Below are 15174 nucleotides of genomic sequence, written 5' to 3' on the forward strand. Positions count from 1 at the left end.
CAACGGGACACATTGCGAAGAGTTCAATCACAATGGATATATATTGTAAGTTGTAAAGCGAGGTCAACCTTGACTATCGGCGAGATGGTTGCGGGAGGGAGGACCAAAGCATGCATCCCCCGCGCGCGCGCGTTTGTGTGTGTGTGTGTGTGTGTGAATGTGTACACATACATTTGTGATATTTTTTAATTGTATTAAATTCCTAGCGACATGGAAGTCATAACGAGCAAACATAAACAAAAAAATATGAACACACGAGGAAAATATAATATCAAACCGTGTTGAACAAATGTAAACAAAAAATATGAACACATAAATAGGATATAATGAAAAGATGACATAAAAGTATGAAACTTCAAAATTGCATATCTCAGGAACAAAGAGAGAGCGCCACAAAATTCAAACGGTGTATTACTTAGGAATATATCTTCTACAATATATGTGAAAATAAAAATTTTTCGAGCTGTGTGACGTAAAGTAAACATTTACCAACAATAGTACCCAAGTATGGTTTATTTTCTCTTCTCATCAGAAGTCTTTGCCTCCATTTCTTTTAATAATTTAATACCTGAAGCTAATGGAGTTGCTACTTTGCACAAATTCATTCCAAATCGTTCGATTATTTCATTTATATAGATAGATAGATAGATAGAGCGTTATTGTTCCCCTTGGGTTTACAATCTTACATAAAGTCTTACAATCCTACATAACAATCTTACATAACAATAACATAACTCTATAACTCTGTATACATCACAATGTCTCGCTCGCAATTGCCGCCTCCCTAACATATTATAACCAATATCTCATCTATAACGCATCACATACATTATTAGCATGAGCGTCATGAGTGCAGATAATTTGTTTTCTCCACCCATAGCTGCTCCGTACATACACACACACTATCTTTGGGCTTCCGTTTCCTCTTGTTTTTACTCTTTTTCAATTTCTTCAATTTCTCTACCTCCACCAATCCTCCCCTATCTCTCATTCACTCTCTCCCTCTCTTCCTCTCTCTCACTCTCTCATCCCCTCTCTCTCCCTACTCCTCTCTCTTCCCCCTCCCCCAGTCTTTCTCTCTCTACTTTCCTCATCCCCCAGCACCCATCCCACATTTTCCTGCCAGCCGCCTACCATTTCCCCTTGCCTCTCACACCCTTCCCACACATGTTCCCATGTCTCTCCTCCCCCCCCACACATCCTACAGACCTTCTATTCCTCTTCTTTCCAATACTTACTTACTCTTACCTCACTCCCTAACCTAAACTTCGCCATCCTTCTCCACCTACTCTCTCTTCAATCCTTCTTCAGGTATCCTGGAATTCCCTCTCCCTTAACCTCCTTATACCATCTATTATATTTCGATTCCTTTACTTTTTTCCATCTTTTCCTTCTTTGCCTATCTTTTTCCCTACTCTCTATTTCCTCAACCCAAGTTTCTTCTTCTTCTCTTCTCCTCTCTATCTCCTCTAACCTTATTCCCCTACTCCCGAAGAAATCCTTCTTTTCTTCCTCTCATCTTGATTTTGTTTTCCCCTCCCTGTATCTTTCCTTTATCTCCTCCTAACACCTCCTCGCCAGTTTTTTTCCCCTCATTTAGTTTCTTTTCGAACGCCATAGCCCTCCTCCCTGCCCTACCCTACAATTTATCCCTTTGCAGTTTCTTCCCTTACTAAATACCTCGGTGTTCTTCCTTCTATCCTCAATATCCACCTCAATATTTCATTTATATATTTTTTTCTGTAAGATTTTTATTGATTCCAGTTTTTCATCTTTTTCCACTTGTATCCCCAGTATTTCATTTACAAGGCTTAAGTCTTTCATTTTGAAAACTTTACTTAACTCTTTAGTTAACTCTAACTTAACTTTATGTAAGGCTTCTATTGAACTCGAAGCTAAAACTAAATCATCTATGTAAACAACTATTATTACATTATAGCTATTAATATTGCCAGTATAAACACAAGGTTCTACTTTGGATATACTAAATCCAATTTCTTTTAAATTTTGCTAAGTTTATGTTGCCAAGCGCGGTCGGATTGTTTTAAACTATAAGACGATGTAGACGACATACTTTATTTTTATTTTGCTCAAACATTGGAATTGCTCCATATATTGTCTCTAATAAATCTCCATGTAAGCTGTAATTACATCTATTTGATGTACACGCACCAGCAGGAATGGTGTCCCGCTATGCTTGTGTTGACGCTCACTAACGTCACACTCACACAAGCGAAGCGTGCATGTACGCGAGCCGGGTAGCGGGAGAGAAAGTGGGGGTAGAGTAGTGGGGGGCATTCCGATGCTCCGTCCTTCGCGCACGGCACAAGAGTGAGAGAGAAAGCACTATAAGACGTGATACCGAGTTAGAGGTGTCCGATAGCCATCTCTCTTTCGCTCGGCGCTCGAACGAGAAAATACGAGCGAGACAGCTATATATCGCACGGGATACTGCGCTGTCTCTATACGCGTCTCGCGCACTTTAATATCGATATAGATATATTTTTCATTTCTTTTTTTAACGGAGTTAAAATGCGATTAAACCGTGTATAATTTTCTCTTTATATAATATATTTATTATTTAATTTAATAAAATGAATACGCCGCGGTGCACGCGGTTCAATCGCATTTTAACTCCGTTAAGAAAAGAAATAAAAAATATATCGATATCGATATTCGTGAGTGTGACGTCAGTGAGAGTCAATACAAGCATAGCGGGACACGGACGGGATCCGATAGCCCACGAGTGTTGCTAATTAGTCAGTTAGAACATTAAGACCTTCTGATTGGTCAACAGTGCTGGTTACCTTAAGCATCGGATGATATGTGTGGTTGTGTGCTATCCGGCTTGTGGACCAACGGGACTCTCCCGCGGGACACCATTCCTGCCGGTGCGTGTACATGATAATCTATTTCTATACCTATTGCTAAGAATGTTCTTATTGTTTGTATATGCACGACAGGAGTATGAACTTCTATATAATCATGTCATGTTTTTTCACATCCTTGTGCAACTAATTTAGCCTTGTATCTATCTATTTTTCTGTTTTCACATTTTTTTATGTGAAACACCCCTTAGAAGAGATTATTTTCATATATGACTTTCTATTAACTAAATCCCATGTATTACATTTTAATAATGAGTTATATTCATCTTTCATTGCATCTATCCATCTTTCGATAAATATACTCATAATAACTAGGGATGGGCGATGTACGAAAAAAAAATCGATGCTAAATTAATCGATTTTTGAATATATCGATGTTGATTAATCGATTACTAACAAAAAGAATCGATGAATCGATTATTTTTCAAAAAAAGTGTTTTTTAAGGAGGAATTACACGAATCATCCATATCAAAAGTTAATACATCTAATACACTTTAATTCATAAATCTGACATTGCGAAAAGTACTTTTAGCTTTCTTAAATATAAAATTACTATTTAATTTGTAAGTGGAAGCAAATATTTGGTTTGTAAAATTACAATTTGCATTTTTATGAATTTCTTTGTACAATCATTATAAAAAAGTTTGGTAAGTTTAATATAAGATGATATTAACAATTTTGAGATTATATTCTATAGATTAAATCTTTACCTTTAAAAATCTCATTGTAGACGACGCTTTATTACAATGAGATATTTTGATAAGAAAAAAAATAAAACTTCGATGTCTGACATACAGAATCGAACATCGATACATCGGATAAAGAAAATATCGAACCGATTAATCGATTATTAGAAAAAAACTATCGACCATTGCGATTAATCGATAAACATAGCCCATCCCTAATAATAACGGACCTAGCCCTAATGACCTTGACCTTCACATATGTTGTCAAGCTTACTGTTATGAGTATCCACCGAAAATTTTTAAGCGTCGCTCGTCATTTATCAAAAAGTTATTAACAAAAAAGTTTACTAAATAGAACGTAATATTTGTGACACCATATACATTTAATACAGTGTGTCCTACCACATTTATTTGTTATATGTAGTAAATTGAATGGGTGGGGGGAAACGTAGCTCCTCCCCTGAATATCTTCAAAGAAAAATTAACATATTATTTTTCTGTAGATAACTTTCTTCCTGTTTACCGTATTCCTACTATAACTTACTGTTTATTTATGTCTTTGCTAATATAAATAAAACGATAGAGACTATATCCTTTCAGATATAATTTGTCACAACAAATCTCTCTCAGTTGATCTTCACCATTCTTAGTGGCTAAATAGAAATTAATACTGCTTTATTTTCTGAATACATTTCTCATTCGCTTAGAAGTAAAAATAGGCTTTTTAATGCAAAGTGAGATTTCATATGAGTTTACAGTGTAACCAGGATTGCCACCTCAGACTTTCGGTTCGCCCGGAGGTAAAGCAAAAAAAAACCTATTGTATTTCCACGTACATTTCTTAATCTCTTAAAATTTATTTTCTATATTACACGGCTTACAAAATCATTGTTTAAAATGATTACTCTAATTTTATTATTATAAAAATTGAAAAGAAACAATATTATTGGAACTGCAACATATTTTTACGCTTATTTCTTCACTTTAAAGTTGTACTTTTTATTACTTATTGCACATTTTAATAATTCTACTTGTTCAGGTTTTGTTATATATTTGTAGAATTCTCCGCAATTCATTTTATAGTTTATTTTTATACAAATTTCCGCTTTTACCGATTCTACTTTTAAGCGATTTCGTTCATCACTCCATACATTATTCATTATAGAAAAAATTCCTTCTACGTATCTATTATTTACCGGTATTGATAAAATACATTGCACTATTTTCAATCATTTCATTTAAATTATCATCTTTATCACTGACTAAAATTTTTTTCCATTTCTCATTTAATGTATCGATGTTGTTGTTTATAAAAGATAATAGATTGTTTACAACATGTTTTTCATTATATAATTTGTCTTCGTTAATAATTATATTAAAGAAGTTGCCATGTCTAGAACATTTTCATAATTAAAATTATTACTTTTTAAATTGAAAATTTCTATTTTTTTATAAATACATTTATCATAATCATATCACTTTTCAAGGTAATTTAATGTTATTTTGTAAACTTCTATAGCTTCATTAATAAATTCATCTTTTTTTATTATATATGTTAGTGCAGAATGTACAGTAGATCCAAAAAACTTATCTTTTATTTCGTTTCTAATTTTTGTTTTAGAGAGCTCATTATTTCATCTCTCTAATTCAATGCATGTTAAATTATTTTTTTCCGTTAAATGATTTTGTCATTAAATTCATGTAATGATGAATGAAATATAAATATAATTCTGGATATGAAACATATTTCAAGTTGTACTCAATTTCATGTTCATCTTCATTAACAAAATCCCAAATTACTTTACAATGCTCTTTTCCTAATTCTTTAAAATACACTTTTATCGCAGGCCAGGAAGAAAGTAGTCGTTCAACAGCTTGAAATAATGATAACCATCTTATTTGAGAATATCTTATTACTTTTTTATATTCCATTTCTACAAAATCAAAACATAATTTTAATTTTTCTACTTTTTTAGCATTGCTAAATTCTGCATAAACTTTTGCAACTAAATTTTCTACATCATATGATAAAGCTTTTATTGCATGCCGAGCTGCATTATGCAAAATATGACAATGGCAATTTCCTTTAATTAAATTATTATTTACGCTTGACTTTAAATTTTGATATACAGAATTATTTTTTTCCACAGTTCACAGAAGCATTATCGGCTCCATAAGCCACTACATTTTTTATATCTAAATCATTTTTTTCAATGGATAATTTTATTCTTTTTGTTATTGCTTCAGAGATTTCATCAGCATCTTCATAAAAATCTATGATTTTATGTTGCAGTCTCTTTTCCTTGTGGAAATAACGAACGACAAGCGGAAAAAATTTTTTATTTCCTTTATTCTTTGCATCAATCGAAATAGAAAAAGGCAAATTTCGCATTTCTTCTAATACCATTTCAATAGATTTAGGGCAAAGTACATTTTCCACAATAGATTGCACTTTCGTTCTTCCACAAGAAATTTTTGAACATATAGCAGAATCCTTAAAAATTTCATTGTTTAATTTTATTCCGCATTCTATACTTAAAATAACTATGATGATGGCTTAATCCATGATATATTTGTGTGACTTCAGCCGCAGCTATTTTTAAATTTTCATTTTTAAAATTTGATGTAGATGGAAATATATTTGTTAAAATTTGATTGGTTAATATTTGAGAATTTGCTTTTCCATGTTCTTTGCTAGTACAATGTTTTCTTACAGCTTTTTCTTCATCTTATTTTACGGTGAACTTTGTAGAACACAATGTATATTTAGCAGTATGTATCAATTTTACTTAGCCAATTTTTTATTCTTTCCGATTAAGCCAATTACCTTGAAATTTTATAAAATACTTCTTAGTTTTTTTTTCTTTTTTAATTCAGGAGAATTCATCTTATTGTTAATTTTATGAACCAATTTAATCTGTTTAAAAAATAAATAACTAATTAAAAATAATTTTAATACGGTGTCAAGCGCAAAATTGTACCTTAAAAAAGTATAAGAAATATGGCACACATTAATTTGCATGGCAATCGAATATAAAAATAATATAAAATTTTCTTGTTCTTACCTTAAAGAAGTAGATAATTTTAGATTTATTCAAAATTGTATATGTTTACAATTTTAATGGAAACAATTCCCAATATTAAAAATACGAATAATTATAAAATCAAAAAACGGGATAAAGCGAGAATAATACGTGAAAGATGTAGTACTAGTACTGCGTAACTGCGTATTGCCGAATAATTACTCTTACGGTTACTGGTTACTGATTACTGCCTGCATGATTCGTTTTTGTTTTCAATAGTTGATCGACGGTTTTCAAGAGTTGACGATCGACAATGCTGCTAAGAGTATTAAAAGTGCCCGCGCTTACCGCATGTCTTGCAAGTTTGCAAGAAAGAAAAAATTGAGAAGTATTTTACAAAATTTCGAGATAATTGATTTAAATATGCGAGGAAAAAAAACAATAAAAAAACATTATATACTAGGATTATGAATTAATTTTGAGGGATTTACAAATGGCGTAACTTATGCTATATCGCATCGAACACTTCTGTAACTATATTCATGTTAAAGCTCTGTCATTAGGCTTTACTTTTTATTATGTGTCATTTTGCTGAAGTGTAAACAACATACTTTTTCTCAGCTCCAGATGTCGAATTACGAGCCAACAAAACACCATTTGCGGGAAGTTTTACTTTTCCTGTTTAATTCAAAGAAAAGTGCAGCTGAAAATCATCGAGTGCTGTTGGAAACTTACAGTGAACATACTCCATCGATAAAAACGTGTGAGTATTGGTTTCAAAGTGATGATTTCGATACAGTTGACAAAGAACGCCCTGATCAACCGAAAAAGATCGAAAATGAGGAATTGAAAGCATTACTCGACCAAGATTCATGTCAAACGCAAGATGAACTTGCTGAATCGTTGAATGTTGATCGCACAACAGTTTCCAAACGTTTAAATGCACTCGGTATGATTCAAAAGCAAGGAAATTGGGTGCCATACGAATTGAAGCCGAGAGATGTTGAACGGCGATTTTTCACGTGCGAACAATTGCTTCAACGACAAAAAAGAAAGGGTTTTTTGCATCGTATCGTCACTGGCGATGAAAAATGGATACGCTACGATAATCCTAAGCGTAGAAAATCGTGGGGTTTGCCTGATCATGCATCAACATCGACGGCAAAGCCGAATATTCATGGTTCGAAGCTCATGCTCTGTATTTGGTGAGACCAGCTTGGTGTTGTGTACAATGAGCTACTTCAACCGAATGAAACCATCACTGGTGAACGCCATCGAACACAATTGATGCGTTTGAGCCGTGCATTGAAGGAAAAACGGCCGCAATTCGAGCAAAGACACGATAAAGTAATTTTTCAACATGACAACGCTCGACCACATGTTGCTCGTGTAGTCAAAAAATACTTAGAAACACTGAAATGGGATGTTTTCCCACCCGCCATATTCACCAGATATTGCTCCATCGGATTACTACTTGTTCTGATCCATGGAACACAGCTTGGCTAAGCAGCGTTTCCAATCTTACGAAGATACGAAAAATTGGATCGATTGGTGGATAGCATCAAAAGATGAGTTGTTCTTTCGACGCGGAATCCGTATGCTGCCAGAAAGATGGGAAAAAGTAGGGACTAGCGATGGACAATACTTTAAAAAATAATAATGTACACAATTTTTCACAATAAAGCCTTGAATTTACAAAAAAATCCCTCAAAATTAATTCACAGTCCTAGTACTATTATACAATACTAACAAGGAACACAGCGAAACAAGTTCTCAAACATTAACTAACCAAGTTTTAACAAATATATTTGCATACAATTTTAAAAATAAAAATTTAAAAATTGCTGATGCTAAAGTTATACAGATATATCAGATTAAATCATCATCACAGTTATTTAAATATAGAATGTCTAAATTTACCGTTATTTATTGCTTAATTTTAAATTTTTATAACAAAAAGAAAAAATTATTTTAAAAAATTAAATATTTTGGAGCGCGGCTAGGAGATTTTCTTTCTCGATTGGATATCCGGAGATTTTCTCTTTCGCCCGGAGACTCCGGGCCAAAACCGGAGAGGTGGCAACCAGGAGTGTAACCCGCATCACACTCTACGGTGTTGTGCTCATCGTTTTCATACGGAAGGCCAGTCGGAAGCCAGCATGCACGCGAATACCTCCACCGGCACTTATTCGGTCAGCGAGCGACCTTTCATGGATCCTCCATGGCAATCAGCATTGCATCCATCAAGTGAGATACCAACATCTGGAGTCGCGTATCACTATTAAAAAGCAGCATTAGGTGTGAGGTCTGGATAGCTCAGTGGTCTAGAGCAGTTGCCCGGAAAGCGAAAGGCTGGGGTTCGATTCCTGATCCAATTACTTTCATATACACGCCTCATATATTCTTCTAGTCTGTGAATATTGTTTTCTAGCAATTATTCGTTAGGCTGAAAAATGTGTGAATGCTCTCTCCACAGGATATGCGTCAATGCCGTTGCCACGGATGGATTCTATCGCTCGTTCAAATGGGTTGGATCAAATGGGCGTAAAGACACGTCCGACCTCCTCCCGACATACACCTCTATCTTTTTCTGGAGGCGGAACATACTGTATCTACACATATACTTCCTAAGATGAAGCAAAATTTACTTCTAATGGAGATGAAGATTAAGTAAACTTTGCTTCATCTTGAAAAGTACATGCGTGGACAATGTGTTCCGCCCCCCTGGGAGGCTCCACTTTCAGAAGATATAACCTAACCCAATCCGTGTTTGTGATGTGAGATGCATTTCACTTTGCATAGAAAGTTACAAATCTATGTGAAATTATGTAATAATTGATCTTTCTTTCGATAAAAGTATTAATGAATTTATGAAACTATTTTTGTTTATATCTTTTCAATAAACAATGACCGCCGACTGTCGCTGATTCAGGTATGGTGTAGGATGGATCTCATTTTGTATAGAAAGTTAAAATAATTTTGACCTTCTTAGAAGTCAAATCAACATTGCTTACGGATTCGTATAATCGAAATTAACGTACATTGTGTCTAAAAATTCTATAAAATTTGTAAAACTTTTTCTTAATAACTTTTTAATAAAGGACGAGCGATGATTGAAACATTTCAAATGTTACTGAGGACAGGGACCTTAACAACATATATAAAGATCAAGGTCATTAGCTGTGTCCGTTATTATACATATTTACTCATCTGTCTTTATCAGATCTTTTTAACATGGCCTCTATTGTTTTCAGATGTTTTTCTAAATTACCTATTGTGATATTTGCCATATGATATTATTTTTTAGAACATCCTGGGTTTCCTCTTCTAAAATAATTTTAGGTCTCCCTCTGGCTCTTTTGCTATTTTCAGGAATTGAAACTTCTTCTAATATATCAATTTTATATTCGTAAGTATTAGAATCTAGAGTCTCTTCTACATTTTCTTTCTTACAATTTACTTTCTTCTTAAACGAATTATTTATTATCTACATTTTCTATTATAATATTTCTGTTTCATCTCTAACATCTACATTAGATAACAAAAAAAAATCTACAGGTATATACAGGAAAATGTTTAAAAATTCAAACGACAAATTTTCAGAGATTGTCAGGGGCACCATAAGAATCATTTTTTGCAAATAAACCTGGGGTCGGAAACGTGTCATTACATCGCTAAGGCATACGAAGTGTTCGAAAGAGTCGGAACCTCGAAATATCACAAAAAATAGAAGTTTCAAAAAATTGTTTCAAACAAAAGTTGTAGGGTGTAAAAAAATCTTTACTGGCGCCATGTGTTTGACCTTGAATGCCGTCGCCAAGGTCACGACAAGGCCACCTTGAATTTTTGAAAATGGAATCCTCCACTTTTTATTGCATATTCTTGTAGCCCTTCTCGAGACCTTGTCAAAGTACTAATTTTACCAACTTTAAACCGTTTCGAAGTTATTCAGGCACCGATCTTGCCTTCATCAGTTGGATCAACCACCGATCTTGCCATGGTTGGCTAGATCATCTTCCAATCTGGGAATCGAATTTGTGTTTGGAATTTAATTCCTTGACTCTATTGCCACACAGAAATTTTCGTAATCTTCAAGCAGACTGCTTAATAACATAATTGACTGCAATTGGGTGAGATATTATTTCTGCATCTTCCAATAAATTAACATTTTATTAAAACTTATTTATATATTGTGATATTGACTCTGATGCATTTTTTTAGGTTATACAATTGTCTATGTAAGACTGCTTTCTTTTCTAGACCTTTGAAGACCTTCCTCTCAGAACTGTGAATTTTCGCTAATTCAGCTCATGCTTGTTTAGATGTCGTGACTTTTCTTATCTGTCCTAATTCTGTCTTTGATATGCTTAATGTAATGAGTGCGAGTGCCTTTTCATCTTTGATTGTCAATTCGATGCACTTGCTTCAGTCTCTAGTCTTTCGATTTTTCCACTTGTATAGCCCCAGAGATCATTAAAGATTAGCACACTTTTCATCTGCATTTTCCATGCCTCATAATTTCCATCGATTAGCTTTTTGATATGCTGCATATATATTTTCGATATACTGCTATGCATTTTTTACACGGTTGATCGGTGATTCTACTATTCATTTTAATATATATTTTTATACTTTGTACTTTTATACTTTGTATATTTATCTTCTTTCTGTATCTAGGCCCATAACCTATTAGATAGATACAATAGTGCGCAGGTATGGTTTATTTTCCATCTCTTTTCATCAGAAATCTTTGCCTTCATTTCTTTTGATAATTTAATACCTGAAGCATCGAAAGCCTAGAAAACCGTTATATGCATATAACGGATGCAGATTGGGCTGGTGACCAAGATGATCGCAAATCTTGTTCGGAAAACCTATATGTACTAACCGGAGAACCAGTAAGTTGGTTTTCTAAAAAACAAACATCAGTTGCGCTTTCACAATGGAAGCCGAATATATAACTATTTCCGAAACGACAAAAGAAACTATACATTTGCGAAGATTAATTAAGGAAATGTACGACGATGAATACGTATATAATCCAACAGATACATTATGCGATAACTAAAGCGCAATTGTATTGTATGAGTAAAGAGAATATACTTCATCAGAGAAGTATATCGAAATAAGATGTCATTTCACTAGAGATACTCAAAACAAAGGTCTAATTGATATAAAATTTATTTCTATAGATAAAAATGGATATATTAACAAAACCATTACTATAAACTATACACGTAAATTGCGTTCGTTTATTAAATTTCACACAATTAATTCAAATATAGATATATTCAGATAGGGGAAGTGTTAGAGATATCGTAATATACAGGGTGGTTGAAAACTTTTCGCACATTCAAAGTATGAAGGTAGATTGATTCAAATTAAGAAGGAAGGTCCTTCACTGTTTTGCGATATTTGCAATAATTAACAAAAAATTAATTTAAAAAAATTGACCAATGCGCGTGGCTAGAAGCCTTCGCCGCGCACCTATACATTCATCACTCCTCCCCTTCCCAATCACCGCTTCACCGCGCGTCGCCATTATGTTACAGTGAGACCGCCTTCACCGCCATGCACTTCTAGCCACGCGCATTGGCCAATCTTCTTTATTTAATTTTTCGTTAATTATTGCGACAATCACAAAACAATAAAGGTCCTTCCTTCTTAATTTGAGCCAATTTACCTCCTTACTTTGTTAAGGTCAAAAATTCTCTGACATCCTGTATATGTTGCTGTTCTCTTTATTATAATATATATTCTCTTTATTATATATTAATTTTAGTTTGTTTCTAGTTATTTATCGGCACATTTAATTTTATGTTTTTGCCTATGTTCATTGTTATCGATCAAAATTTATGTAACCTTTTGGTTCACACATATGTGTGAGAATAACCATTGCACAATAAAGAGAGATTAAGTACACATAAAGAATCACTTCTGCATTAATTTACAACTTTATCTCCCATACCTGTGTACTATTGTTTGACATTTTCCTTGTCACACTTTCTTTGTATTCAAAATTATTCGAAATATTAAAAAATGGTTTTCGTAAAATCTCATGATAAGAATATTTTTATTTAACAAAATTTTAAAATAAGTTTTAAAAAAATTTTTTTAAATTGTTTTTTAAAAATTGTATTAATGTAAAATTTTAATTTTATCATCTAAAAAAAAACCAACATTAGCTTTTTCAAAATTATTTAATTTTTGTCTTAAACATTTTTATGTAAATAAACGATATATATATATATGAAACTATTTTAAAAGGCAATTTCTACTGACTATTATATGAAACTATATAAATAAGATATAAAAATATATAAACGTTATAAATATTGTACTATAATATGAACAAATATTGTACTATATAATTTATACTCAGTATACTTGTATATGTATAATCGTAATTTTTATAATTTTCGAATTAACAAAAATAATGTCTGCAATTCAAATATTATTAATCAAAAGTCTAACTACATAGGCCTGCGAAATTTTAGATTTGGTTAGTTACAAAAAGCAGAGGAGGTGAATCTGATTTTCTAACGCTGAAAACGAATCTAATCGCAAAATTTCTCTAGCGCGTCAGGTTTTTGAGTAATTTGTGGATAAATAATCCAAAAATTACTATTTCGGCAAAATTCATGAATTTATTAGGAGGGAATCTAACTTTTTGAATTATTTCTGTCAATCATACAGTATTAATTTTCATCTTTCAAATCCATTTTCGATTGCCGCTGCATGGTTATTTTTTGGTAAGTTATAAGAGAAAGGTGGGGATGTATGTGGGAAGAGGTCGGACGTGTCTTTACGTCCATTTGATCAACGAGCGACAGAATCCATCCGTGACAATGGCATTGACGCATATCCTGTGAAGAGAGCATTCACATTTTTCAGCCTAACGAATAATTGCTAGAAAACAATATTCGCAGACTAGAAAAATGTGAGGCGCAAGTGGCTGAATCGGGAATCGAACCCGAGTCTTTCGCTTTCCGAGCAACTGCTCTAGACCACTGAGCTATCCAGACCTCACACCTAATGCTGTTTTTTAACACAGTGATACGCGACTCCAGAGCGATGTTATCTCACTCGATGAATGCAATGCCAATTGCCATGGAGGATCCCTGAAAGGTCGTTCACTGACCAAAGTGTCGGTGGAGGTATTTGCGTGCATGTTGGCTTTCAACTGGCCTTCCGTATGAAACGGTACTGACGAGCACAACGCCATAGAGTGACCACATTCCCCTTTAGTATATACTAAAATCCTCACTGTACCAAATAGCAGTGACGAATGGACCCCAAGATAGGGCCGGAGCCTCCTGATCATGCATAGTCTTCCAATAAACCATTTTAATTCAACCGTATTACCTCTTTGTCTTATCACAAATTAAATTTGAATAAAAACATAAATTTTTGAACGCCACCTGTCATTTTTTGAAATTAAAAATGGCGCATTCAATATGGCGGACAGAATCACAATAAAAAAATATAAAATTTTAAAAAATTTATAAAAATGTGTAATAACTGTATTAGAAATATTTTTACATGATTTTTTTGGACAACCAAACGTACCTAACGTACATATGTAAGCCTTTTCAAATTTCAAGATGGTGAATCTGCCATATTGATGTTTACGTAAATTTTCTTATAACTTCATACTTGTATATTTCAGCGAAAAAAAACGTGCAGCAGCAATTGAAAATGGATTTTAAAGGTGAAGACTAGTACTATATGATGCCATTGACAAAAATATTTAAAAAAATTTGATTCTTTCATAATAAATTTATGAGATTTATAAAATTCATGAGATTTATAAAATAAAAAGATATATTCAATTACCGAAATTGCCATTTATGGACTATTAAACGATAAATTATTCGAAAACCTAACATGCTGCAGATTCTACGGTCAGATTCGTTTTCAGTATCAAAAAATCTATCAGATTCACCTATTCTGCTTTTTGTAACTGACCCTCGCAGATCTGTGCTGTGTGTTGAATTTAAGAAATGTTTTTTCCTGAATAAATATTTAAGAAAATGAGTAAAATTAATATATACCTCATGACCGTCAGCGTCGTGATCTCTCGTTGAAGCGAAAGGATCTCTTTGCTCGTGATCCAAATATTTTTCCAAATTAAAGAAAGTATCAAAGAAGATGGACGTCATTTTACATTTTTTTAAGTCATTCAATGATATCTTGCCTGGTGTTACTGGATGAATCATATCTAACATCTGAAGCATATTATATTTTTTACATTTTATTATAACATTCTTATCTTATTCAATTCATTCGTATTCATAGTTGATATTTCAATATTATTCTAAAATATTCGAAACTTAAAACATAAAACTATAAAGACATATAGATATACTCTAAAAGACTTATATTTTTTTTACCTGACAAAGGCAATCCTCAAAAGGCAATGTTTCCAAACCAATCGCTTCCATTCGACGTAACTGCTCTTCATAGAAGTATTCTAATTCATACATCGACAAATAACCATCACCGTCAAGATCCATGCATCTATCAACGAAAAATCATAAAAAAATATTAAAAGAACATAACTAAATTCTATTATC

At 33.0% G+C, this 15174-nt stretch overlaps 1 protein-coding gene and 1 non-coding gene across 12 annotated transcripts in view; both read right to left on the reverse strand.

Annotated features, from left to right (window-relative positions):
• LOC105251161 overlaps positions 1 to 15174 on the reverse strand; it is a 175130-nt gene that overhangs the window by 18181 nt on the left and 141775 nt on the right. For all 11 annotated transcript variants that reach the window (XM_025414991.1, XM_025414988.1, XM_025414989.1 and 8 more), the window contains 2 exons: positions 14992 to 15118; positions 14653 to 14826 (listed from right to left, as the gene is read on the reverse strand). In XM_025414991.1, coding sequence (XP_025270776.1) covers positions 14653 to 14826; positions 14992 to 15118 — 301 coding nt within the window. The remainder of the gene's footprint in view (positions 1 to 14652; positions 14827 to 14991; positions 15119 to 15174) is intronic.
• Positions 13551 to 13623, reverse strand: Trnap-ggg. The gene has a single exon. It is a non-coding gene; the product is annotated as a tRNA-Ser (tRNA).

Source organism: Camponotus floridanus, unplaced genomic scaffold (assembly GCF_003227725.1).
Source record: "Camponotus floridanus strain SB8 unplaced genomic scaffold, Cflo_v7.5 scaffold93, whole genome shotgun sequence".
Classification (NCBI taxonomy): domain Eukaryota; kingdom Metazoa; phylum Arthropoda; class Insecta; order Hymenoptera; family Formicidae; genus Camponotus; species Camponotus floridanus.